The sequence below is a fragment of the Hyperolius riggenbachi genome, chromosome 1, assembly GCF_040937935.1.
Source record: "Hyperolius riggenbachi isolate aHypRig1 chromosome 1, aHypRig1.pri, whole genome shotgun sequence".
NCBI lineage: Eukaryota > Metazoa > Chordata > Amphibia > Anura > Hyperoliidae > Hyperolius > Hyperolius riggenbachi.
In genome coordinates, this window is record NC_090646.1 from 545777151 (window position 1) to 545800949 (window position 23799).

The following is a 23799-nucleotide window of genomic DNA, read 5'->3' on the forward strand; positions in this document are numbered from 1 at the left end:
TGTCATGATTTATGGAATTACTATTTCTAGCAAAAGTGAGAAACTACCAATGAAACAACTGATCCATAGCTTAATGCAAGAAAATTAAGCACAAATGTATTCTTACCTCTGTGCTTAGACAGCTAAAAAGGTTTAAAGGGAACCCGAGGTGAGAAGGATATGGAGGCTACTATATTTATTTTCTTTTAGGTACCATTTGCCTGGCAGTCCCACTGATCCTTTGCTTCTAATACTTTTAGCCATAAACCCTGGACAAGCATGCAGCAGATCAGGTACTCTGGCTCAGCTGACTCAGGTTTTACTGGGTTAGCCATATGCTTGTTTCAGGGTTTTGACTCAGACACCACGTATGCCAGAAGATCAATAGGGCTACCAGGCAACTAGCATTGTTTACAAGGAAATAAATATGGCAGCCTCCATATCCCTCTCATCTCGGGTTCCCTTTAAAGTGTACCAGTTGGCTGATAGTGTAATGGTTAAGGGCTCTGCCTCTGACACAGGAGACCTGGGTTCGAATCTCGGCTCTGCCTGTTCAGTAAGCCAGCACTAATTCAGTAGGAGACCTTTGGCAAGTCTCCCTTACACTGCTACTGCCAATAGAGCGCGCCCTAGTGGCTGCTGCTCTGCTCTGGCACTTTGAGTCCGCAAGGAGAAAAGCGCAATATAAATGTTATTTGTCTTGTCTTGTCTTGTCTACCTCAGGCGACAAAAAAAAACAAAAACAAAAAACAAAAACTAAGAAAAGGGAAGCCTTTGGATCCTGCAGAGGCTTCACATGTCCTCCTGGTCCCCACTATTGCCACGCAGACTCCAAAAAGAAATCCAACAAGAGCTTGTCGGATTTATGATCGCGACCGTGCTCCTCTCCATGCACAAGTGCAGCCGTACTGAGCTTGTAAAAGTATGACTGCGTCATTAAGCCAGTGCTGCTCATGCACGAGCTACTCCATGCTACTGCGGGGGCGTGGCCATACTCACGTGTGCAGAAGGACATTCTTTTGCACAAAGAGCAGCACAGTCATAATCTTCAGTGGGGTCTCAGGCAGCGATGGTAGAGGCGGGGAGGACACAGGAAGTCTCTGGAGGATTCAGAAGCTCCTCTCTACCTAGGTAAGTATCATTTTGTGGGCCAGGGTTCACCTCAGGTTTATTTTAACCCTTTGTGGACCGGCCGCCTAACCCCCCTTAGCCCCCCTAGCCCCCCCCCCCCCCCGAATTTGTATGCGGGGTAGGCACGTTTGGGGGGGGGGTCAGGCAGCCGGATCCCTGAAGGGGCTTGCTGGGCCCCCTGTATGCAGCAACCTTTACTCCCTTCCCAGGCTCCAGCGATAAGCCGCTGTGCACCCCTCTGCTCTCGTCGGCATCCCCACTCGTATTGCCACTCAGTTGCGGGTCGCAGCTTGATGCCACATTAGCACTATCCAGGAGCGCCACGGGGAGGCTTCCCAATGCCCCCATACAACCGGGGGACTGCGGGGTCCCAGGCACTCTCACCGGCTGGGAACCACAGCAGCACCCCGGAGGGGGAGGCTGGGTGGCGCAGGCGACCCCACCAAGCGTGGCCAGCGCCGAGGGGAGCCGTCCGCTCCAACCTCCCAATATTAAAAACAGGCACTTACCTTAACGTCCATTGCGTTCTGCTACATGCGCATTAACTTGGGGGCACCACATGAGAAAGGAGTGAAGCATGGGTCACCCCAAGCTGAAATGCTGAAATGCATATTTGCATGATCATTGCCTCATGAATAACCAATTGAGCCAGATTTGCAGAGCCAGACTTGCTAGGGTTAAAACTTGGTGTTAGAGCACGCATACATTTTCCTCAGGTAAGCATGTTTTGTGGTTGTATCCTTTGGAGGCAGGTGGAAGATGGCTTGCTCTGGTGGTGTGAGCCCTGGAGTCAGTTGTTTGCACCTGTCCTCCCCCCCCCCTCTGGAGTGTTGTGTGTGAGCCAGCCCTGAGCTCTAAAGCTTGGGGTGACCCATGCTTCACTCCTTTCTCATGTGGTGCCCCCAAGTTAATGCGCATGTAGCAGAACGCAATGGCTGTTAAGGTAAGTGCCTGTTTTTAATTTTGGGAGGTTGGAGCGGACGGCAACCCCCGGTGCTGGCCACGCTTGGGGGGGTCGCCTGTGCCACCCAGCCTCCCCCTCCAAGGTGCTGCTGCGGTTCCCAGGGGGTGAGAGTGCCTGGGACCCCGCGGTCCCCCGGTTGTATGGGGGCATTGGGAAGCCTCCCGTGGCGCTCCTGGATAGTGCTTATGTGGCATGAACTAATTCCCGCAGGGCGACCACTTTGCGGTATTCGTTTTTTGACCCTGCATAGTTTGGCGTGCGAAAGCAAATGCATATTTGCATGAGCATTGCCTCATGAATAGCCAATTGAGCCAGATTTGCAGAGCCAGACTTGCTAGGATTAAAACTTGGTGTTAGAGCACACATAAATTTTCCTCAGGTAAGCATTTTTTGTGGTTGTATCCTTTGGAGGCAGGTGGAAGATGGCTTGCTCTGGTGGTGTGAGCCCTGGAGTGAGTTGTTTGCACCTGTCCTCCCCCCCCCCCCCTCTGGAGTGTTGTGTTGTGTGTAGCCAATTGTGCCAGATTTGCAGAGCCAGACTTGCTAGGGTTAAAACTTGGTGTTAAAGCACGCATAAATTTTCCTCAGGTAAGCATCTCTTTAAAGGCTAGTCGGGTTTCCTCGAGATTCCTTCCACATCCCAAAAACATACAGATAAGGTAATTGGCTTATCCCTAAATTGTCCCTAGACTAAAAGGGACAGTTAGTGAATGACATGAATATGTACTGTGTAAAGCCCTGTGGAAGATGTTGGAGCTATATAAATACTAAATAATAATAATAATAATGCAAACACAGCAAGTTTGGGAAACACTAATATCCCAACAGCTTATGTGCTTGCCCAGAGTTATGCACTGACTTCCTATTCCTGCTTTCTGCATTAATTAAATTGCAATCTGTGAAGGTAGACTTGAACTGGAGATGTGATGAAACAAGGGAACTGAGCCCCTACCAACATAGAAAGGGCCTTGAATCTAGAGTGTCTAAAGCTGCCATGATGCGTCTGGAGGGCCAGATCAGCTCAGGCAAGTGCATTGTCCCCTTATCCTCATTCCTTGTAAACCACTTGTTCATGCATTGTGCAGTCATCCATCCTCCCCACTCCATAGCAACAGTTTACGTCGCTCAGCTGTAGCCTAGCAACGCATCTGTACTTGACCCCAGTTGAATGACAGTCATTGTGCAAGTGTACACACCCTAAGTTTTGTTCCTAGAGTACTACATTAAATCGGTATGAGCTCATCTACTGGTATAGTGATCATCCCATCTCACCAAAGTAAAGTCTTATGGAGAGGTGCTGCTCACACATATCAAAGGGGCCATTACTGATATAATTCTCCGCACAATCGGTCGTCCGATTATATCGCAATATTGATTGGATATCGCAAGGAAGGATGTTCCACTACACCATGGGTAGGGTATAAAGAAATCTTCAGTTTATTGTCACATCAGTAAATACACATAAGGCTCATGCGTATCGGAGCTCACTATGACAGCCATTGTGAGCTCTGATATGCGTGAGCCTTATGTGTATCTACTGATGTGACAATAAACTGAAGATTTCTTTATACCCTACCCATGGTGCAGCAGAACATCCTTCCTTGCTGCTTGTATTAAGACCTATGATTCCTGCTCCCCTGGGTCATGCATCGGTGGTGTCAGCGTTTCCACTTTCTGCTCGTTACCTCATTGATTGGAAACCATCGTTCGGGATCACTAACGGAAAGAAAGCTGCTATGCATTCTATCAATTAAATGGAATCAATCCGATTCTATAGATCTGATTAAATTGCATTGCAATGTTCCTTCTGTTAGTTGGCCCGAACGATCATTTACCATTGATCGAATTGGAAGATTGATTATCTTGAGAATTATATTGCTAATGGCCACCTTAAGACAAAATCATGTTCAAAGCTTTACTAGAAAAAGTGCAGTTTACATTATGAACCTACTGAACATGGGGAGCCAGCTCCTTGTCTGTGTTTACATGTGTCGGCACGTCTTACAACTCCTTTGCAGACAGAGAAATGTACCATTCTCCATAGGAGGGATTTATTTAAGGTGATGTGAACAACAATGTTTTTCTTTTTTCAGTATGAATGATGCTATTGTAATCCTAAAACACCTGGACAACTCTTCAAAGTAAAAAATACATTTGGTTGTGAAGATTTCTTTGACAATGTCAGTTGGTGGTTATAACACTTGTGACACTTGGCGTCCTAAAATAACTTCATTCTTTGACAACAATGACAACAGCAAACTTTGTTTTCACAGTAGAGGGAACGTTTTGACACTGTGTAGCAGCCTGGTTACTTTACTTCTATCCTTGCTGAAAGCTGCCATTGTGAGTGTGACATTCGTGCATGAAGCTGCCCACAGGCTATCAGGTTTTTTAGGGTCGAGAACTCTGCCCCACTTAATTATGCCACCTGGATGGCTTCCAAAGCTTTTTCTGTGAAAAAAAAATGTAATTCTTAAGTACTGACAAAGAAAAAAGCATTATGTGCTACATATATTTCTCCAGGACGTTCCTATAGCCTTCTTGCAGAATTTACTTTTTTAATCATTTACACTTAAGTCATGCTCTTGCTTTACAATTTATGTCCGCAATATCCTCAAGAAATTAGGTCTTATATTTTTTTGTACAGCAATAACACTGAAGCTGCTGAACTGGATCCTTTTTAAGCAAAGCTGGGCTATTTTTTCTTCCTTCTTATTAAATAATTGAACATGTAATCAATTTAATTGTCTAACAGACCAGAAATAAAAAAGAAATCTACTATTATATAATATGCATTTGGAAAGAAAAGAAATCAGCAGCACGATCACTAATAGGTCTTTTTACTGACCACGTTTTGTTCAGATTTTTGGATCGCACGCGATTTGTATGCACTTAGCCAATCGCAAGGGCGTCATGATTAGCATGGAAATAAGGGCGCTTCTTATATACTGATGCTGTTCTATTTTCCCCTTAAACTTAAATGTAGTGCAGGCTGCCAAACCTTATGGGGAGAGGAAGGGAGTTCCATTGAGAAGCTCTGGAGAACTCCCGAAGCGAGTGATGTGAGGTGTAAACATCCGCAGAAGAGGAGTGGCAGATGTAATGAATAAGCCTGCCATATTTGCAGGTGTTCATTGGGAGTTTAATTTCCTGCAAAAACATACTCTCAAAAACATACAGACATCCAAATAGGCATATCCACAAATTAGCCGTAAGGTGGGAAAGTTAATTTTGGGCACTGGGGGGCTTCAGTGAATACTGGAACTGCAGAAGCAGGTGTGACCACAAGATCTGTCATGTGACAGGGACAGAAGCTGCACAGTGGTTGGCTGGCTGCACAGCATTTGTACAAGATGAGTGAAGAGGACCTGTATCGCCACCAGATGAGGGTAACATACTACACTCAGCTGCAGCTCTGCATGCCACAGGACCATGCTCCCCAAGCTGAAGACTCTCCTCCTCCCCCTCCCCGGACAACGGCAGGGGTCGCAGGGGCTTTTGTTACACCTATGAGTGACTTTAAACATACAAGAATATCCTTATCTACCGCTTAAAGGGCCATGAACTAATACATTGTCCACAGTTAACAGTTTGAATATTGGGTGTCCTGGTTCTCCCAGCTAGCAGCATGCCCATGCTATTGGAAACAGCTGAAAAACAACATTTTAGACGGAAAGTAAACATTACTATTTTAACGTAGATCATCTTGGCTTGCTAACATTGTCTACATGGAGCAAGCAAGACATCGTCATTTAGCAGAGGTGTCACTAGGGATGATGTCATCCGGTGCATAAACTCATGATGTCACCCCTCTCTTACCCATGAACCTCCAACCTTACAAGGCTAAACAAAACCAATAATACTTTTTTGTAGTATTGTTACATTTGTTGAGAATGGTGTTGGGAATGGGTTATACTGGACCCATTTGCTATAGGGGAGAGAGGAGTTGGGCAATAGTCTGGTCTATATTTACATAGCCCTACTCCACTGTCCCTTAGCCTGGAGCTTGGTGTTATCCCCTCTGCTGGTGACACCCTACTGCGCCCCACTAGTGACGCTACTGTCATTTGCTAATCTCAGATTCAACTGCACCATTTTTGTAAATACTATCAGGATTGGTTTATGTTATCTTAGCTACACTATCACCAGAATTTTCTTTACACTGTCACCACCATTACAGTGAAACAGAATATAAGCATGAACCCTTGCAAGGTTTGTATTGGTGTCTGTGTCTCTTCCTCGTTTCCTTCCAAGTGATTGGATCTCAACATGAAAAGGGGGACATCTCTGCAAAGTGGATTAACATGTAATGGGGCCCTAGTCAATGTAGTAGATTTGTGGTCCTTTTAATAAGCTAAAGCGGAGAGAGGTCAGATAAGGTAGCAGGCGGGCCCTTGGCACCCACTTGGCCCCAGGCAGCTGCCTAGCCTGCCTGGTGGATGATCCTGCTCTGCATCTCTGCAATTGGAACAGAGAAGGCTATTTTGAAATAGTAATAAAAAAATTGTTACAGTACTTTGGGGAAGCTTTGATTTTTTTTTACTGCTGTCTGTGTCCCTCTTTAGGAAGCACCACCTTGCTCTTTGTCCTGGTGATTTGGCATACTTCCACAGGAAATAAGTGAGAACGTTTCCAGCAGGATATAAACAGCAATAACAAACATCCTGAAAAAAATTCTACCCTCACTGTTCTTTACATTAAACTAAAATGAAAGTTTTAACTGGAGTTGCACTTTAAACTCTGTAACAAAATGTTCAGCCTTATTTCTTCTATCCTATAAGTTCCTATACCTTTTCTAATGTGGTCTGTCTTACTGCAGCCTTTCCTAGTTGCACAGTGGCTGTATTATCTCTGGTATCTAATCTAATCTTCTAATCTCATCTTCTTTCCTTTGTCAGCTTTGTCGGCTCAGGCTGGAATGTGTTGCTCTGCTTGTGATAGGAAGAAGCTATACACACCCTCTCCACGCCCTCTCCAGGCTCTGTGTGAGTCACAGACTGAGCTCCTCTCAGCCTATCACATGCTGGTTAGCAGCCATGTCTTTTGTTTGTAAACACTGCCTAAAACTGGCAATTACAAGCCAGGATTGCAGCAGGGAGTGGCAGAAACAGCACAGAGGGGCCCAGGAGAACATAATGAATATAATGGTATGCTTTTTATTGTAAGAATTTGAGAGTACAGATTCTCTTTAAGAGCTCAAATAAATATTCATCCTCAAAGCGGCTACAAGTTCAATCTCAGTGTTTTCCATACAAGTCATGCATAGCTTTTTTTTTTCTTATAAGCCGAATGTCATCCTTGCAAACAATCTTGCTCTCAAATGATGGGAGTTTTCCAGGCGGCTATGATGGATATATTAGAATTCTGATGAATCATAATGCTCCCCTATCATTCAGTCTCTGCATCTGACTGTGACTTACAGATGCTTCAACCCTGATTGCATTACATGAAAATAATCATACATATTGCAGATGGGAGAATATAAGCAAAACAGACTGGGACCTACATTTACATACCGAAATCACGCTTTTAACACTTCATCCTAATGTCACTTGTCAGGATTTAACCAGCACTGGATGATTCCAGGATATTCTGAGGTGACTGGCTTCCAGACAGAGAAAGACCGCAGCCTATAGACCGGCCCAGTCGATAAATGCTTTGTCTAATACTGTCAATGACAGACGTGAAGTTCAAATTCCTGTGTCAGCTCCATGAGACAAAAGCCCTATCCTGGTGCCGTGAACATCAAAAGTAGATTATATGCTTCACTGAGCAGGAAACTGCATAAGGCTCTCTATATATAAAGTCTACAAGGTTATGATAATCTCACATTCACAAATCACAGTGTGCGGCTGTGTGTTCATTTTAAGCTGAAATCTAAACTATGCTGCAATGAGATGTGTCTAAAGATAATTAATGAAGGTTAGACAATTCAAGAGACACTGCTTTATATAAATCATAGGCAAGCAGGTACGACTATATTAGTATCATTATTATATATACCGTATATATATTTTTTTGTAAGGTTATTTGTGGACAATATTTTACACACTCAGTCTTGTGTTTTAAAATGAGTGCTTCATACAATCACTTATCCACAATATCTATTGTATCTATTCTAACTTTGTGTAGATAAATTTTGCAAATTAACACTATGGGTTTGATTCACTAAACTGTGATAACTCAAATATCCCACCTTATCAAAGTTAACACGCCTTATGAGAGTACTATAGCGAGTGCTACGAACTTATGTCTGCTAATTGGCAATGGCACTCGTCCTGCCCGTAGCACTCGCTATGCTACTCTGATAAGGCGTGTTAACTTTGATAAGGTGTGATATCTTTGATAAGGTGTGATATTTGAGTTATCACGGTTTAGTGACTCAAGCCCCCATGGGTGAGTTCCCCTCACAAAAACAACTCTACACATTCTGCTGTTTCCCTTTTTCATAGCAGAATCTTTTTGAAAGACATTTTGAAGAGCATATAGCAATAATTTGCTGTTTGAACTTAATATTACATGACACTCCAGTGTAAACACACGACTCTCAGGATTGCTTGGAGGTTGAGATAACCCTTTACAGTTGGAAACAGGTGACACGTAACATACATGCCAATTTTTTGCAGCGATAACAGTTCCTGTGAGGGAGTGAAAGCAAACGATTCTGCAGCACTAAGCAACAAAGTGACATGATGTCATATGCTGGTAAAACAATGCTAATTTGGCAGATAAAATGGAGGAAAAATTAATTCAGGTTTACTTAAAGAGAATCTGTACTCTAAAATTCTTACAATAAAAAGCATTCCATTCTATTCCTTATGTTCTCCTGGGCCCCTCTGTGCTGTTTCTGCCACTCCCTGCTGCAATCCTGGCTTGTAAATGAGAGTTTTAGGCAGTGTTTACAAACTAACTAACCAGCTTGTGATAGGCTCAGACTGTGACTCACACAGAGTGTGGAGGGGGTGTGTATAGCTTCTGCCAATGACAAGCAGTGCAGCACATTCCACACATTCCAGCCTCAGCCGACAGACCTGACAGAAGAGAGAAGATTAGATCATGTAACAGAGATAACACAGCCACTGTGCAAGTAGGAAAGGCTGTAGTTAGACAGAGCACATTAGAACAGGTATAGGAACTTATAGAATAGAAGAAATAAGGCTGAAAATTTTGTTACAGAGTCTCTTTAAAAGAAGAAGTTCCTAGGTAGGAGTTACAGGGGATAAATATCAACTCGGCACATTGCATTTGAATGCCAACTCCTAAAAATGACAGTATCGGCAAAGTAATTGTTGATACATGGTTATTTTGATACAGTGTTTTATGATGATGATAAATACCCTTTTTGACATCTAAGCCAACCTCCCCAAATGTTCAAACCTTTCTGATGCTTAACCCTAACCACTCCCTAGTGTTAAATCCTCTTTGATAACTTACCCTAACCTTGTAACCTCAATAACTAATTCTAACTTCCCCACAACAGGGAGTGTATGCAAAAAAAAAGTGTAAAGCAGAATTACGTGCATAAAGTCTTAGCCACTAACAGTGGAGTGTAATGCATTGCATTTAATGTTTACAGTGAAACCTTATGCACATACTTCTGTTTAATGCAGTTTACTGCATACACCCCCATATGCCCTAACTATAACCCTCCTAATCTCAGCACTCAGTAGTGGTAGCAAAGAAAAGAGACTCATATTTGTATTTTCAATTATATAGCTTTTATTTTTTATAACATTGCATCATAGTGTCACAGTTGCAGTTTTAAAACCACACTCTGACTTTTAAGCTATACAACTAAGCAGAATAATGACCCTTTGAACTTTCCTGCAGTAAAACCTTATCTCAAGCTGTATCTCGCTGTTTCTTGGCTGTTTAAGTGCTTAGGAAAACAGTACTGTATTGGACCAAGCTGCGCCGAATAGCTCAGTGAAGCTCTCTTGCATAGATAACAACTGAAGGGTTTTAACAAATTCTGTACTGAAAACAGTATGAGACTCTTTTCTTTGCTACTAATATTGTATTTCTTAGCTGTACTACACATTTCATTATCTCATAGGTTTATTTTCACTTTAGGTTTGCTTTAAGCAGGCTTGGGGGAAAGTTTAAGGTAAACCACAAATCAAAAACATACAGTATAGGGGTGATCATTACCAGTCCTTGATGGCCTCTCCCAACCAGAGGCCCCGAATCAGGCAGCACCTTTATATCCTCAACTGCTATACCACTGACTCTCCTTTGACTTTTAAAATAGTTGAACTATCTAAATTTATTTTTTTGCGTATGTCTATTTTAAGGCTTTCTTTTAAGGATCTTTTTGTATGTACGTGGTTCTCTCCACTTCCTTCTCTTTGTAAACGAGGTAAAAATGTGCAAGCTTGCACAAATAACAACCTCCTTCCTAAAAAGTGTCTGCATTCAAAATGATCACTGGAACAAAATAATTTGTAATAGAACGTGATTGAGCCAGTAACTCTAGTTTTTTAAAGTCTTTTAAACTACTTTGGCATATATGCAATTCACTTTTTATCCTGAGTTTTCTCCTAGGTGATAATTTTCATATGCTTTTTAACCACTTAAAGAGACACTGAAGCGAGAATAAATCTCGCTTCAGTGCTTATATTCAGCAGGGGCATGTGTGCCCCTGCTAAAACGCCGCTATCCCGCGGCTAAACGGGGGTCCCTTACCTCCCAAATCCCCTCCGTGCAGCGCGGGGATCACTTCCGCATTGAGGCATGGCTAATGGCCGCAGCCCTGCCTCACGCGCGTCTGTCAGCGCGTATCTCCGCCTCTCCCCCGCCCCTCTCAGTCTTCCTTCGCTGAGAGGGGCGGGGGAGAGGCGGCGATGCGCCGCTGATAGACGGCGCTGAGAGGCAGGGCTGCAGCCGTTAGCCCTGCCTCAAGAGCAGCAAAATCTACGACCAAGTTGGTCGTTGATTTTGCAGGGGGGGATTTGGGGGTGAAGGGACCCCCGTTCAGCCGCGGGATAGCGGCGTTTTAGCAGGGGCACACATGCCCCTGCTGAATATAAGCACTGAAGCGAGATTTATTCTCACTTCAGTGTCTCTTTAAGCCCGAAGGGTTTATTTTTTGCATCTGAGCAACTTTCACCTCCCATTCATTTTCTAATAACTTTATCACTACTCATCACAATCAATTGGTCTATATCTTGTTTTTCCCGCCACCAATTAAGCTTTCTTTGGGTGATACATTTTGCTAAGAATTATTTTATTCTAAATCCATTTTAACAGGAATATTAAGAAATAAATGGAAAAAAATCATTATTTCTCAGTTTTTGGCCATTATAGTTAAATTAATACATGCTACCGTAATTAAAACCCATGTATTTTATTTGCCCATTTGTCCCGCTTATTACACCATTTAAATTATGTCCCTATCACAATGTATGGCGCAATATTTTAATTGGAATTAAAGGTGCATTTTTTCAATTTGCGTCCATCACTATTTACAAGCCCATAATTTTAAAAATGATATTAATATACTCCTTTGACATGCATATTTAAAAAGTTCAGACCCTTAGGTAACTATTTATGTTTGTTCGTTTTTGTTTTTTTAATTGTAATTTTTTTTTTGTATTAAAATTGTATGTGTGGGTAATTTTTGGTGTGGGAGGTAAACAGCTAATTTTAAATGTAAAATGTTTTATTTATTTATTAAAAAATGGATGTGTGTGTAGTTTTACTATTTGGCCACAAGATGGGCACAGTGAAAAAGTCCTGGAAGCGTCATCGTACGCTTCCAGGAAGAAGAATGAAGACGGGGAACTTTTTGAACTCAGGAAAACCGCAGCGTCTGATGAGACACTGTCGGCTTTTCTGCGGGGGGCTTCGATCAATGAAAGGGATCTATAATCCCTTTCATTGGTCGCCGGGCTAACGGCTACAAGAGCGCGCCCGGGAGCGTGCGTGGCCCACGGGAGTGCGCGCAGCCCAACTGGATGAGAATGTTCATCCAGTTGAGCTTAAGTGTTTAAAATAACTTTTCAGCATTTTACAACAGCAAAAGTACCCATAAGTTGAAGAAAAAAAACTATCAAAATTATCCTAAGTATTTTCTTGCTTGCTGGGGGCTTAAAGGGCACTTTATGACAAGGAGTGAAAATATTCCCTAGGAGAAAACTCAGGAGAAAAAGTGAATTACATATGGGCCTTTGTGCAGTACAGAATGATCAATTTGGATCAAAACCATTTGAAATATTCCAATTTGTCTGATTTTTGATCCATCAGACAATTTTTGATCCATTAGACCTTAAAAATGGATTAAAATAAATTCATCAATATTCAGTGTAACAGCAGATTTGCTAAAATCCTAACTTTTGAAGTCCATTGTTCCCATTGGGCCAGTATGGCCATCTTAGGCTAGATCCATTCATTCCTGCACAGCTCACTGCCCACGTAAGTCTCACTGTCTGGTGAGACTGCATAATATTTTGCCGTTTTGAACTAAAAAAATCTGGATATTTTCTTAGGTAGGCTTCATTTCCTGCCACAGGTGTTTTATGGAGCAATACACTCTGCACATAAAAATAGGTAAAATGACTTGTACTACATCCACGTATCACTAAATTTATGGTTTTGCTTTTTAAGGCTCTAGCTCAGGGAGGATTCTTTATAGTTACATTTTCCAGGAATGCAACTATAAAATGTGCATTCAAAATTATAAACAGTTTTATAACATAAAAATGTAAAGTTCTGGCTGTAAGCTGTCGGCAGTGGCCAACTCTGCATTGCCTCTTTATGTGAGAATCTCATTCCTGGCAGTGACATTATCATGGAGGAATAGGGTTGATTGATATAGCCACACCTCCTTAGTGACTGACAGGCCAGGGTAAGCAGTCAGGCACTAAGAAGATGTGACTGTGGTAAGTATCGTAACTGATGCCATCCCACATGGGATAAATCACATTTACCACATTACATGCATAGAGGAGGGGCTGCTTTCTTTTGGAAGGAAGGATGAGGGAAAGAGAGAAAGCCTCAGCTGTTTTCACAGTGGTCCAAGAAAGGGCTGATAGCTTCAAACCTGATATTAGGATTTTTTGTGCAAATGTTTATTTATTTTTTTTGTAAAGAAAGAAATCCAGCTATAAAATAACTGTTTAATGAAGTTCTTCTTTAAAGGCATATTTCATTTCAGTGTATAGAAATGTGGAAGCATTGCCCATAGATCCCGGGTATCACTTTTCTAGTGAAGCAGGTAATTTGGGTGCCATCATAGGTGCCCATGTTGATAATAGTCGTGATTAACAGCTTTCACTGGAAATTTGGGAGCCAATGGCACCTGATAAAATAGCAGGCATCGTGGCTGCCTACTATACAAACTGGGGATATGAATAGCACATGCTATGTAGAAACCTCTGGCACCCACTATTTCCAACTGCAGTTTGGTTAAGGTTAGGCATAGATAGTGGCACAAATATTTGCCAAGATTTTGGTGAAGGGGTCTGTTAGGGTTAGACATTAGTTGAGGGGGTTGGTTAGGGTTAGGCATTGGGTGGGCGGGTCCATTAAGGTTAGGCATTAGTTGGGGTCATCAGTTAGGGTTAGGCATCAGATGGGGGGATTGGTTAGGGTTAGGCATTGGTTGGGGAAGTCAGTTAGGGTTAGGCATTGGTTGGGGGTCAGTTAGGGTTAGGCATCAGATGGGGGATTGGTTAGGGTTAGGCATTGGTTGTGGGAGTCAGTTAGGGTTAGGCATTGGTTGGGGGTCAGTTAGGGTTAGGCATCAGATGGGGGATTGGTTAGGGTTAGGCATTGGTTGGGGGAGTCAGTTAGGGTTAGGCATCAGTTGGGGGGGTCAGTTAAGGTTATGCATTGGATGGGGGCTGGTTAGGGTTAGGCATCGGTTGAGGGGGCGGTTAGGGTCAGGCATTAGTTGAGGGGTCGGTTAGGGTTTGGCATTGGTAGGGGGTTGGTTAGGGTTAGGCATTGGTTGGAGGGGTTGGCATCGATAGATGGAGGGTCCAAGTAAGAATGGGGTCAGGTTAGGTGAAAGTAAAATATCAGCAAAAAAGACTGATGCTTTACTATTGTAATTACAAAGAGCCTAATAGTACAATATGGGTAATTTTATTGATATTCTACAGCGATATCCGGCACTAATATTTCTGGGCCTCTTTTTATGCGGGTATGTCTTTTCTACTGCAGGTTAGAAAATTAAAGCTATTTATGTAATTGGCTGCAACAGTTTTCTATAAGGTGTGACGAGACGCACCGGGCAATCTTATCGTTCTCAAACATATTTTATTCTATTGATCCTCAGCTATTTATTTTGCCCAGCCATAAGTTATGTTCTGGCACAGTTGAAGAATTGATGGTGAATGTAAAAGGTCACCATTTGAACTTTACTCATATCCTTTGCTTAAATACTCCATCTAACGTCTATTTGAAGAATTTGATATAAATACAGTCGGGATTGTTTAGCATGCAAGCTCATCTTTTGTTTTATTTTACATATGCAAGCTCCTTCTTCACAGCTACAAAGTAATCACAGTTGTGGGTATAAATTCCTCGTAACTGATTGCTTCTCCACACCAGTGAGTTCATTGCACACATTCCCTGAAAATACATATACATTACTTAGCCTTGGTTGTCTGACGATGAGCAGATGCACTGTACATTTGTACCTCATTTTTCTGCCAATATTTCTTTTCTTAAAGTACGTGTCAAGATGACATAACTTAATTAAGTCTGTTCCATGTCTTCTACATATTCCTTTCATATTCCTTTCATTAAGGCATGAAAAATAACCTTTAATAAGGCACGATCACTTTTCAAAGTAAAGTGCATATACTGTGATTTCGGTACTATAGTCGTAAAATTTCAATAGTCTACAGTGTTTCCTTTGACTGCTCAACAGAGATAGGAAAGAGAAGAAAGCATCTTCCCCTCTGCCAATACCAACTCATGCTCTTAAAAGAAGCCTGAAATGAATGAAGGCACCATGGTTGTTTTCGTTTTAGAAAACATTACTTTAGACTCCTGGGAACTACCGTATATAATATGTGTGTTCGCACACACTTTCTTAATCTGCTACCCCTGCCCAGTCTAGGGCCAGTTTCTTAGGGGGAAGCCAATCTACCTAACAGTACATACTTCGTTTGTAGGAAATTGGAAGAAACCAAAGTCCTGAATGAAGCCCCACAAACATAAGGAAAACCTACAAAATCAACACAGATAATATCCAGCCCTGGAATAATGCCTTGAACTTAACCTGAGACTTTAAACTGACACTGAAGCAAAAAAAAAACGTATGGTATAATGAATTATATGCACCGACGTAACAATAGGGGATGCGACCCCTGCCCCCCTAGGGCCCGCTAGGGGCCATTTTGGGGGGCAGGAGGGGTTGCAGCATAAGAGGAGAGCGTGGCCGCAGATCGGTGGGGAGGGGGGACATTCCCCCCCCCCTCCCTCACATTAGGCTCTCATCTCCTGCAATCTTTAGTGACAGCAGGCAGCAGCAGCGGCAGGCAGGTCACATACCTCCTTCGCCCCGGAGGTCTCCGATGTCTAAGAGCTTCATGTCCCTTCCTGTTTACACAGGAAGTGACATGAAGCACTTACTTGATCGGAGACCTCCGGGGCGAAGGAGGTATGTGACCTGCCTGCCGCCGCTGCTGCTGCCCGCTGTCACTAAAGATTGCAGGAGGGGAGTGCTGAGAGGAGAGCCCATGTCCCCCCTCCCCACCGATCTTCGGCCATGCTCTCCTCTTATGCTGTGATCCCTCCTGCCCCCCAAAAGTCCCTGAGCGGGCCCTGGGGGGGGGGGCGGATTTTTTTTCTGCAGGGGGGCCCGGGGATTTCTAGTTACGTCCCTGATTATATGTGTAGAACGGGTAATTCATAGAGCATTAGTAGCAAAGAAAAGTGTCTCGTATTTTTATCTTCATTTATATAGTTATTTTTTTTAACATTGCATCAGGCTCTAATATTTGCAGTTTACAAACTATACTCTGTGTTTTAAACTATGAAACAGAGTAGGAAAGTTCAAAGGGTCATTAGCTCTACAGTAAAATCTTAAACAAACAGGGAACAGTGAGAGACAGGTTGAGATAAGTGCTTCAGAAAAGAGCACTGCTAAATTAGTTGGAGAGCTCAGAGAAGCTCTTTTGCATAGATAACAACTGTAGTTTCTTAAAGAGACTGTAACAAAAAAAAAACCCTCTGGGGGATACTGATCTCGGGAGGAGGAAGCCTCAGGGTCTCAATGAGGCGTCCCCGTGCTCTGTAGCTTGGGGGAATCCAGCAATGGCTGCCCGAAAGTCCCTCGACAAATCCTGACAAGTGGTGAGCCTGCACGGCAATATTTACCTACCGCGATCCTGCGCAGGCGCAGTAGCGGCTCTTCGTTCGAGCTAAGGAGGAAATGGCTGATACGATCGTATCTGCTCTACTGCACAGGCACAAAGGACTCGCACCTGCACAGTAGAGCGGATACGATCTGGCTCGGCTAATTCTGCATTAGCCCGAACAAAGAGCCACTACTGCACCTGCGCTGGATCGCAGTAGGTAAATATTTACCTCGCCGCTATCCAGGGGGTCACAGCGCTGGATTGCCGAGACGATGGGGGAAACTTCATTAGGATCCAGAGGCTTCCCTCTCCTGAGGTAAGTGTGCCCCAGAGGGGGGTTTTATGTTACACTTTTTCTTTAACTCTTCCTGTACTGGAAACAATATGAGACTCATATCTGTGCTACTAATGTTCTATTTCTTAGCTGTACTACACATAGTAATCATTATATCATAAGTTTATTTTCACTTTAGATTCCCTTTAAGCCACCATGATACCCACTGCTTTGTGGTGCAGCTCTGCGCCCACTTATATAGTAGTGAGGGTCACTAAGCCCAGTGAAACAATATCACTTTATTCATTTTCTTTAAAGTGACACTAAACTGATGAAACAATTGTATCTATCCTCCTACTCCTAAAAATGACTTTTAGATATCCCACAGTATTATGCTGTTTAAAAAACATTTTAAAATATTTATTGTTTTTGTCTCAGCTAAATGCCCCATGTCTCAGAGTGCTAAAATATTTGAACTATTGACCTTTTTATCTATCACCTGCATTTTATGGCTGTAATCCCTTATCAGTGAGTCTGACTGGGTCTCGACTTGATGCTTTTAGGGAGAAAAGAAGAGGAGCAACACAGCAAATTTATAGGTGCGCTTGGCACTGTATATACATGTCTATCTCTTCATGTCACATGTCACTTAAAGAGGAACTCCAGTGAAAATATTGTAATAAATAAAGTGCTTAACTTTTACAATACTAAGGAAAAAATGCTTTGGTCAGTGTTTGCCCATGGTAAAAGCTATCCTCTCCCTGATTTACATTCTTTCATTTATCACATGGTGACATTTTTACTGCTGGTAGGTGATGTCAGTGGAAGTAGCTGCTACTTGCTTTTTTGGCAGTTGGAAACAGCTGTAAACAGCTATTTCCCACAATGCAATGAGGTTCACAAACAGGAAACTGCCAGGACCATGGTCCTTACAGTTTCCTGTGGGAGGGGTTTCACCACAATAGCAGCCATACAGAGCCCCCTGATGATCCATTTGTGAAAAGGAAAAGATTTCCCATGTAAAAGGGGGTATCAGCTACTGATTGGGATGAAGTTCAATTCTTGGTCACGGTTTCTCTTTAAGCTTTCCTTTAAGGTTACAAACATACTCAGTAATATGAACTGGATGGCTGCTGGCTTATGAATGCTACTGCCTTATCTAAATGACGAGACCTGACAATGGGCATGCTACAGGTCTCTAGGACATTCTCCACAGGAAAAGTATCCATGGGGTCTAATTTACATTGTACACCATCCTGTATTTGTATGTACAAAAGTTTCTGTTAGAATAAAAAATTTTATTCCAGCAGAATACTGTAAAACTCAGTATCCACAGAAGGCACCAATGATGGAATTATTTAACTTTTACTTTAATGTTTTTGCAACTGGCAAATCAGTGAATCTGGCTAGGAAAAATGAAAATTAGAACTACATTTTTTCAGTTCTGTTGTTCTACTTATTATGACTGAAGGCAGTAGAGACGTTTCGGAGCCAAGAGCCCCAATGCCAAAATTATATAGGTATAATATATACTGTATACATTTATATAGGTAGTCCCCTACTACAGTATCTGTTCCCGGGAGATTGGTTGTAAGTTGAATTTGTTTGTAAGTTGAGTCCTGTGTTAAACATGGTGAAACGTGGATTTACTTTTAGACAACTCTGGATTTGGACATACAGTATAAACACATTTTTTTGGGTGTTTTCAATGTGCTTTTAAAATGTAACATATAGTGTAAAAATGTAACATTTAACAACAAAAAAGTATTAAATAACATTATTGAATATTTTGTAACACACAAAAAGTTCTGTACAAGCAGGGAAAGGTAATCTGTCAACAAAGGAAGGACCGACAATGTCCGCAAAACTTAGTAGCATGATATGGTGATTTGGATATGTCCATAATAAAATAACTTGTCTTTTGCGGACATTGTGCGGTCCTTCCCTTGTTGACAGTTTACTCTTGGATTGGCTATCCTGGTCCCGGCACTGTCCTGGAACAGAGTGAGCGGTTTCCACCCGCCTTTTTGTTCAGGGAAAGGTTATATAGTGATGCACCCAGGAAGGCTTGTGGCTACTGCCATCACCCTGCACCCAGGGCATCTGTCACGGAAAGTACACTACCACGTTGCCAATACTGCAAATGTATGGGTTTTGTTTTGTTTCACTAAATATGCTCCTGTCAGTGGCTGCATAGTGCAATGGTTAAGGGCTCTGCCTCTGACACAGGCGACCTGGATTCAAATCTCGCCTCTTACTGCTCAGTAAGCCAACACTTATTCAGCAAGGAGTCCTTGGGCAAGACACCCTAACACTTCTACTGCCTATTGAGTGTGCCCTAGTGGCTGCCTTGCAAGTGCTTTGAGTCTGACAGGAGAAAAGTGTTATACAAATATTGGAATTCATATTTTACTGAAGCAATAAACAGCTTGTAGTGCTAGACCCTTCTTTTCTCTGGTTTGCCAAGTATTGAATATTTTGTTCATGAAAACAACTCAAGTAATTTATAAGTAGGGGACTGTCTGTACTGCCCCCCCCCCCTCCCCCCACCCCTCCAGCACTATGCATATCATCTGATACAAAGCATTTAAAACTGCTTTCTAAGTCAGCAAGAGAATGTGAGAGGTCTAAGCATCCCCTATCGCTGCACCACTGACTGTAGGTAAAAATGTTGACAAAGTGTGCTAGGAAGAAAGACGGCACCCGTCCCTAGATACTACAGTACTTGTTGACAGTGGTTGGCAGTGGCTACTGCTTATATATACAAGATACATACTTTGAGCATGACACGACACAGACACATTTATGAAACTTTCATGCATGTAAGTTATACTGTATATTTCCCTTCCAGCAACTTTCGGCTGCCAGACTGGAAAGTGACATCCTAGCACACATCAGCTGTCAGAAGATAGGTCATGTATGTGCCAGAGCTGCGCTCCTGCTAATCACCTCCCTATTAATCCTCACCTAGTATCCTCAGAATGCCAGAGCCAATGATGAAAGGCTCAACACAACTCATACATCTAAAGGAAATATATAAATTGCTGTTACTGATATTAACATCAGTCCATATATAGACCAGACAGTGGGAAATCCAAGGACTCTTCATATCTTTTTTGTTGAAAGGTACCTACCCCGTGTATACTGTTCAGTTTTACTAACCATTGACTTTCCTAAGGCACCATAGATGATTTCTCATGCCTGTTCTTTTTTTTGTCTGCATGGGAGCTGCCACCTTGCTAGTTATGCCAAAACGAGGCACAAATCCGGCAGAATTCACATCATTTTGAGGCTGAAGTAAAAAGAAAACAGTTAAAGGACACATACAAGCAATTTAAAACAAAAGATCTACTTACCCGGGGCTTCCTCCAGCCCCTGGCAGCCAATATGTCCCTAAGCGCAGCTCCAGCATCCCGAGATCCCGTCCGTTGGAGATGCCGACCTAGCCAGGTCGGCATCTTCTGCGCCTGTGTGAGCGTGCAGCCGCGCCACTCGCGCAGGCGCAAAGATGCTGACCTCCAACAGAGGGGATCCGGGGACACCAGAGCTGCGGCGAAGGACAGATAGGCTGCCAGAGGCTGGATACAGCCCCAGGTAAGTAAATCTTTTTTTTTTTTTTTAATTGCTTCTTTAACTGTCAGACAGAAGTTGTTTTTCATCAATTCCTTGTTTGTACAAGGGCTGGTGAAATCTTCCTAATGGTTGCATTTCTCAATATAATCTTCTGCGAATCATAGTGATCTACTGTCAATCCTGCACTTTTTTTGAGTTGGTAGTCACACAAGTGGAGTTTGTAAAGTATGTAAGTATGTTCAGAAGTGGCACACCGTGTGTAACAAATTGTATATAATTATATTTCTAGTATTCTTGTATTTTTTAAGATTTTGATTTATAGGGGTGCATTTACAAAATAATGGTAATTTCAATGTGCGAAGACAGTGCATGTTATGATTTACGTAATTTACATAGCTATCAATGTAAATTGTGTAATTCATTATATACATTATTTACATTACCTGTTACTCAAGCAATGTAAGTGTTGCAAGTTAAAAGAGGAACTGTAGTAAAAAAGACATAATGGGCTTGATTCACAAAACGGTGCTAACTGTTAGCATGGCTGTTACCACGGCATTTTGCACGTCTTCGCGTGAAAAACTGGGTTTCGCATGAAAAACCGGTTAGAATTTTTGCGCGTGATAACCGTTATCACACGAAATTGTGCGCGAAGCACTTTTCACAGCGTGCTAACAGTTAGCACCGTTTTGTGAATCAAGCCCTATGAAAACGATTGCTTATTGTTTACAATATTCATTTATAAGATTATTTAGTTCGAGTTTTTAATTGATTTACATTCTGAAATGCCAGGTGATCTGTACAGAATGTTTGTTACAGAGAGTTCTATGCACAGAGGAAGATATTGCTTGCTTGGCAGTTGGCAGTTGTAAAAAGCCGTTATTCCCCACAATGCAACGAGGTTCACAGACAGCAAACTGTAAGGACCATGGTCATTACATAACACTGTGGGAGGGGTTACACCACAATATCGGATTGCCGCAGAAATCGGATTGCCACAGAAATTTTAGGCCAATCAGAAAACTCTGATTGGCCTGTGGATTCCCGATAATAGCGTACATCAGCAAAAGATATCTGTTTCAGCAAAAAACAATGTATTTTTATTTTTACAATTAACAAACTTTTTTTTACAATTAACTAACATTATCGATTTCCAGAAATCTGAATTGAAAATCCATTGGAATCGGAAATTGACATTTCTAACCATCCCTACTGCCTGTTACTTTCCCCCTAAAAGTCTTAATTATTTATTTATTGAAAAACTTTTTTTGCACTAGACTTTTACTTCCATAGTTTAACTTCATATCCTAACTTCATTCTTCTACCTTCCAGTATTCTTCTCTATCCCTCTCTCTTTGAAATAAGTGAGCAGGAAAAGTATATTGTAATGTGATGTCTTACACAGTGATGTGAGCATGATGCTAAGCCAAGGGCTGGGCTGTGTGCCAGCTGTCATAGAAATGGAAGTGTATCACCGCAAAGGATGGAAGACAGATGTCTGACAGATGCCCACTAATCTGATAGACTCACCTATTCTTCCTCGGCCGCATTACGCGGGTATTTTGTCTCTTCGGGTGTGAAAGGCGCTAGCTCACTGTAACACAGACATTTTACCATACAGAGATTCATAGGCTGGATACAGGCGTTAGATGATAGCTGACCATGCAAAGCACAATCTGACTATTATCTTTCACTTAGCCCACTGATCCCTGTACCTACAGGAAGGCTGAGCACAGCTTCATATTTTCTCTTATATTTCTCTCTGAAATAGAAAGACAAAGTCCACAATGTTAGTATGGGCAGCAGAAGGCAGAGCAGGATCATACACAAGGCAAAACTAGGCAGGTGCCTAGGGCCTAAAGGATATCAAGGGGCCCAGCAGCCACCTTCTCTGTCCCCTCGATTACCTTACATTACCAAAAAGACTATGGGAGGAGCTAAAACTACTAATAGCATTGGGCCCCATTTTATTTTAATCCTTCTCTGGCAGGAGGTATAACAGACAATCATAAAAAAAAATGAAACTGTCATTCTGTGCCACAAATCCTCTTTTTTATGCTAATTAATCCCTTGCTAGGGCTGCTTTTTATATCAGGAGTACCCAGGAGCCTGTCTCCAGAGCTACCCAGGAGCCTGTCTCCAGAGCTACCCAGGAGCCTGTCTCCAGAGCTACCCAGGGGCCTGTCTCCACAGCTACCCAGGAGCCTGTCTCCAGAGCTACCCAGGAGCCTGTCTCCAGAGCTACCCAGGGGCCTGTCTCCAGAGCTACCCAGGAGCCTGTCTCCAGAGCTACCCAGGAGCCTGTCTCCAGAACTACCCAGGAGCCTGTCTCCAGAGCTACCCAGGAGCCTGTCTCCAGAGCTACCCAGGAGCCTGTCTCCAGAGCTACCCAGGAGCCTGTCTCCAGAGCTACCCAGGAGCCTGTCTCCAGAGCTACTCAGGAGCCTGTGTCCACAGCTACCCAGGAGCCTGTCTCCAGAGCTACCCAGGAGCCTGTCTCCAGAGCTACCCAGGAGCCTGTCTCCAAAGCTACCCAGGAACCTGTCTCCAGAGTTATCCAGGAGCCTGTCTCCAGAGCTACCCAGGAGCCTGTCTCCAGAGCTACCCAGGAGCCTGTCTCCAGAGCTACCCAGGAGCCTGTCTCCAGAGCTACCCAGGAGCCTGTCTCCAGAGCTACCCAGGGGCCTGTCTCCACAGCTACCCAGGAGCCTGTCTCCAGAGCTACCCAGGAGCCTGTCTCCAGAACTACCCAGGAGCCTGTCTCCAGAGCTGCCCAGGAGCCTGTCTCCAGAGCTGCCCAGGAGCCTGTCTCCAGAGCTACCCAGGAACCTGTCTCCAGAGCTGTGTCTCTCTCACCCACTGTCTGTGCCACCCCCCTCTATTTACCCCAAAATGAGGGTGGCTGAATGATGCCTCCAGAACCCTGATTGGGAGTGGTAATGAGTGTCAGCACAGCTATACCTCACTCCCAAAATGCCAAGCTCCTCCTCCTGAAGAGTGAAATAGGACTTGGAGCAGTTTTTTTTTACTTTCTAACCCCTAGTGTGGATAGGTGAGGAAGATGTGAGAAAATGATACCTTTTACTTATTCACCTGAGTGAGGGTAGCTATTTAGTCACCTCTTTATTGAGGAGTGACCAGAAAGCATCACAATCTGCTATTCTGTTCAGTAATAACCCACCTCATATTTTGGGGCATACAAAGACGAGACAGTAGTACTTTATGAGAAACAGGGAAGGGGAATATCCCCCTCCATGATGTATTTTCAAAGTGCAACACAAACACGGTTAAAATGCAGAGAAAAAATGCAATAAGGTAGGAATCACACTTGAGGGAATTGCATATGCTTTTCTGTGATACAAAATCGTAACTGAAAGCGCCTTTTTTGATTCCCTATTGACAATCGCATTAGAGTGCTACCAATTGAGTGTTTCCACGCGCAGGAAAAAAATACCTGCTCTGTTTCTTTTTATCGCACACCGCGTGCAATTCCAATTGCCAACAGTCAGCTGTTGTCAGGTGGCTGTTGGCCAAGTGTGCCAAAAATGCAAAGGATCACCCGCAGA

At 43.0% G+C, this 23799-nt stretch overlaps 1 protein-coding gene across 1 annotated transcript; it reads left to right on the top strand.

The window, feature by feature from the left end:
- Positions 1-22288: 22288 nt before the first annotated feature.
- On the top strand, positions 22289-23143 carry LOC137535768 (uncharacterized). The gene has a single exon (XM_068257695.1). It carries the CDS (start codon positions 22289-22291, stop codon positions 23141-23143), a length of 855 nt encoding a protein of 284 aa, XP_068113796.1.
- The last annotated feature ends 656 nt before the right edge of the window (positions 23144-23799 follow it).

Coding starts and splice junctions, on each gene's coding strand:
- LOC137535768 (XM_068257695.1), top strand. CDS start 22,289: ATGCTAATTAATCCCTTGCTAGGGCTGCTTTTTATATCAGGAGTACCC.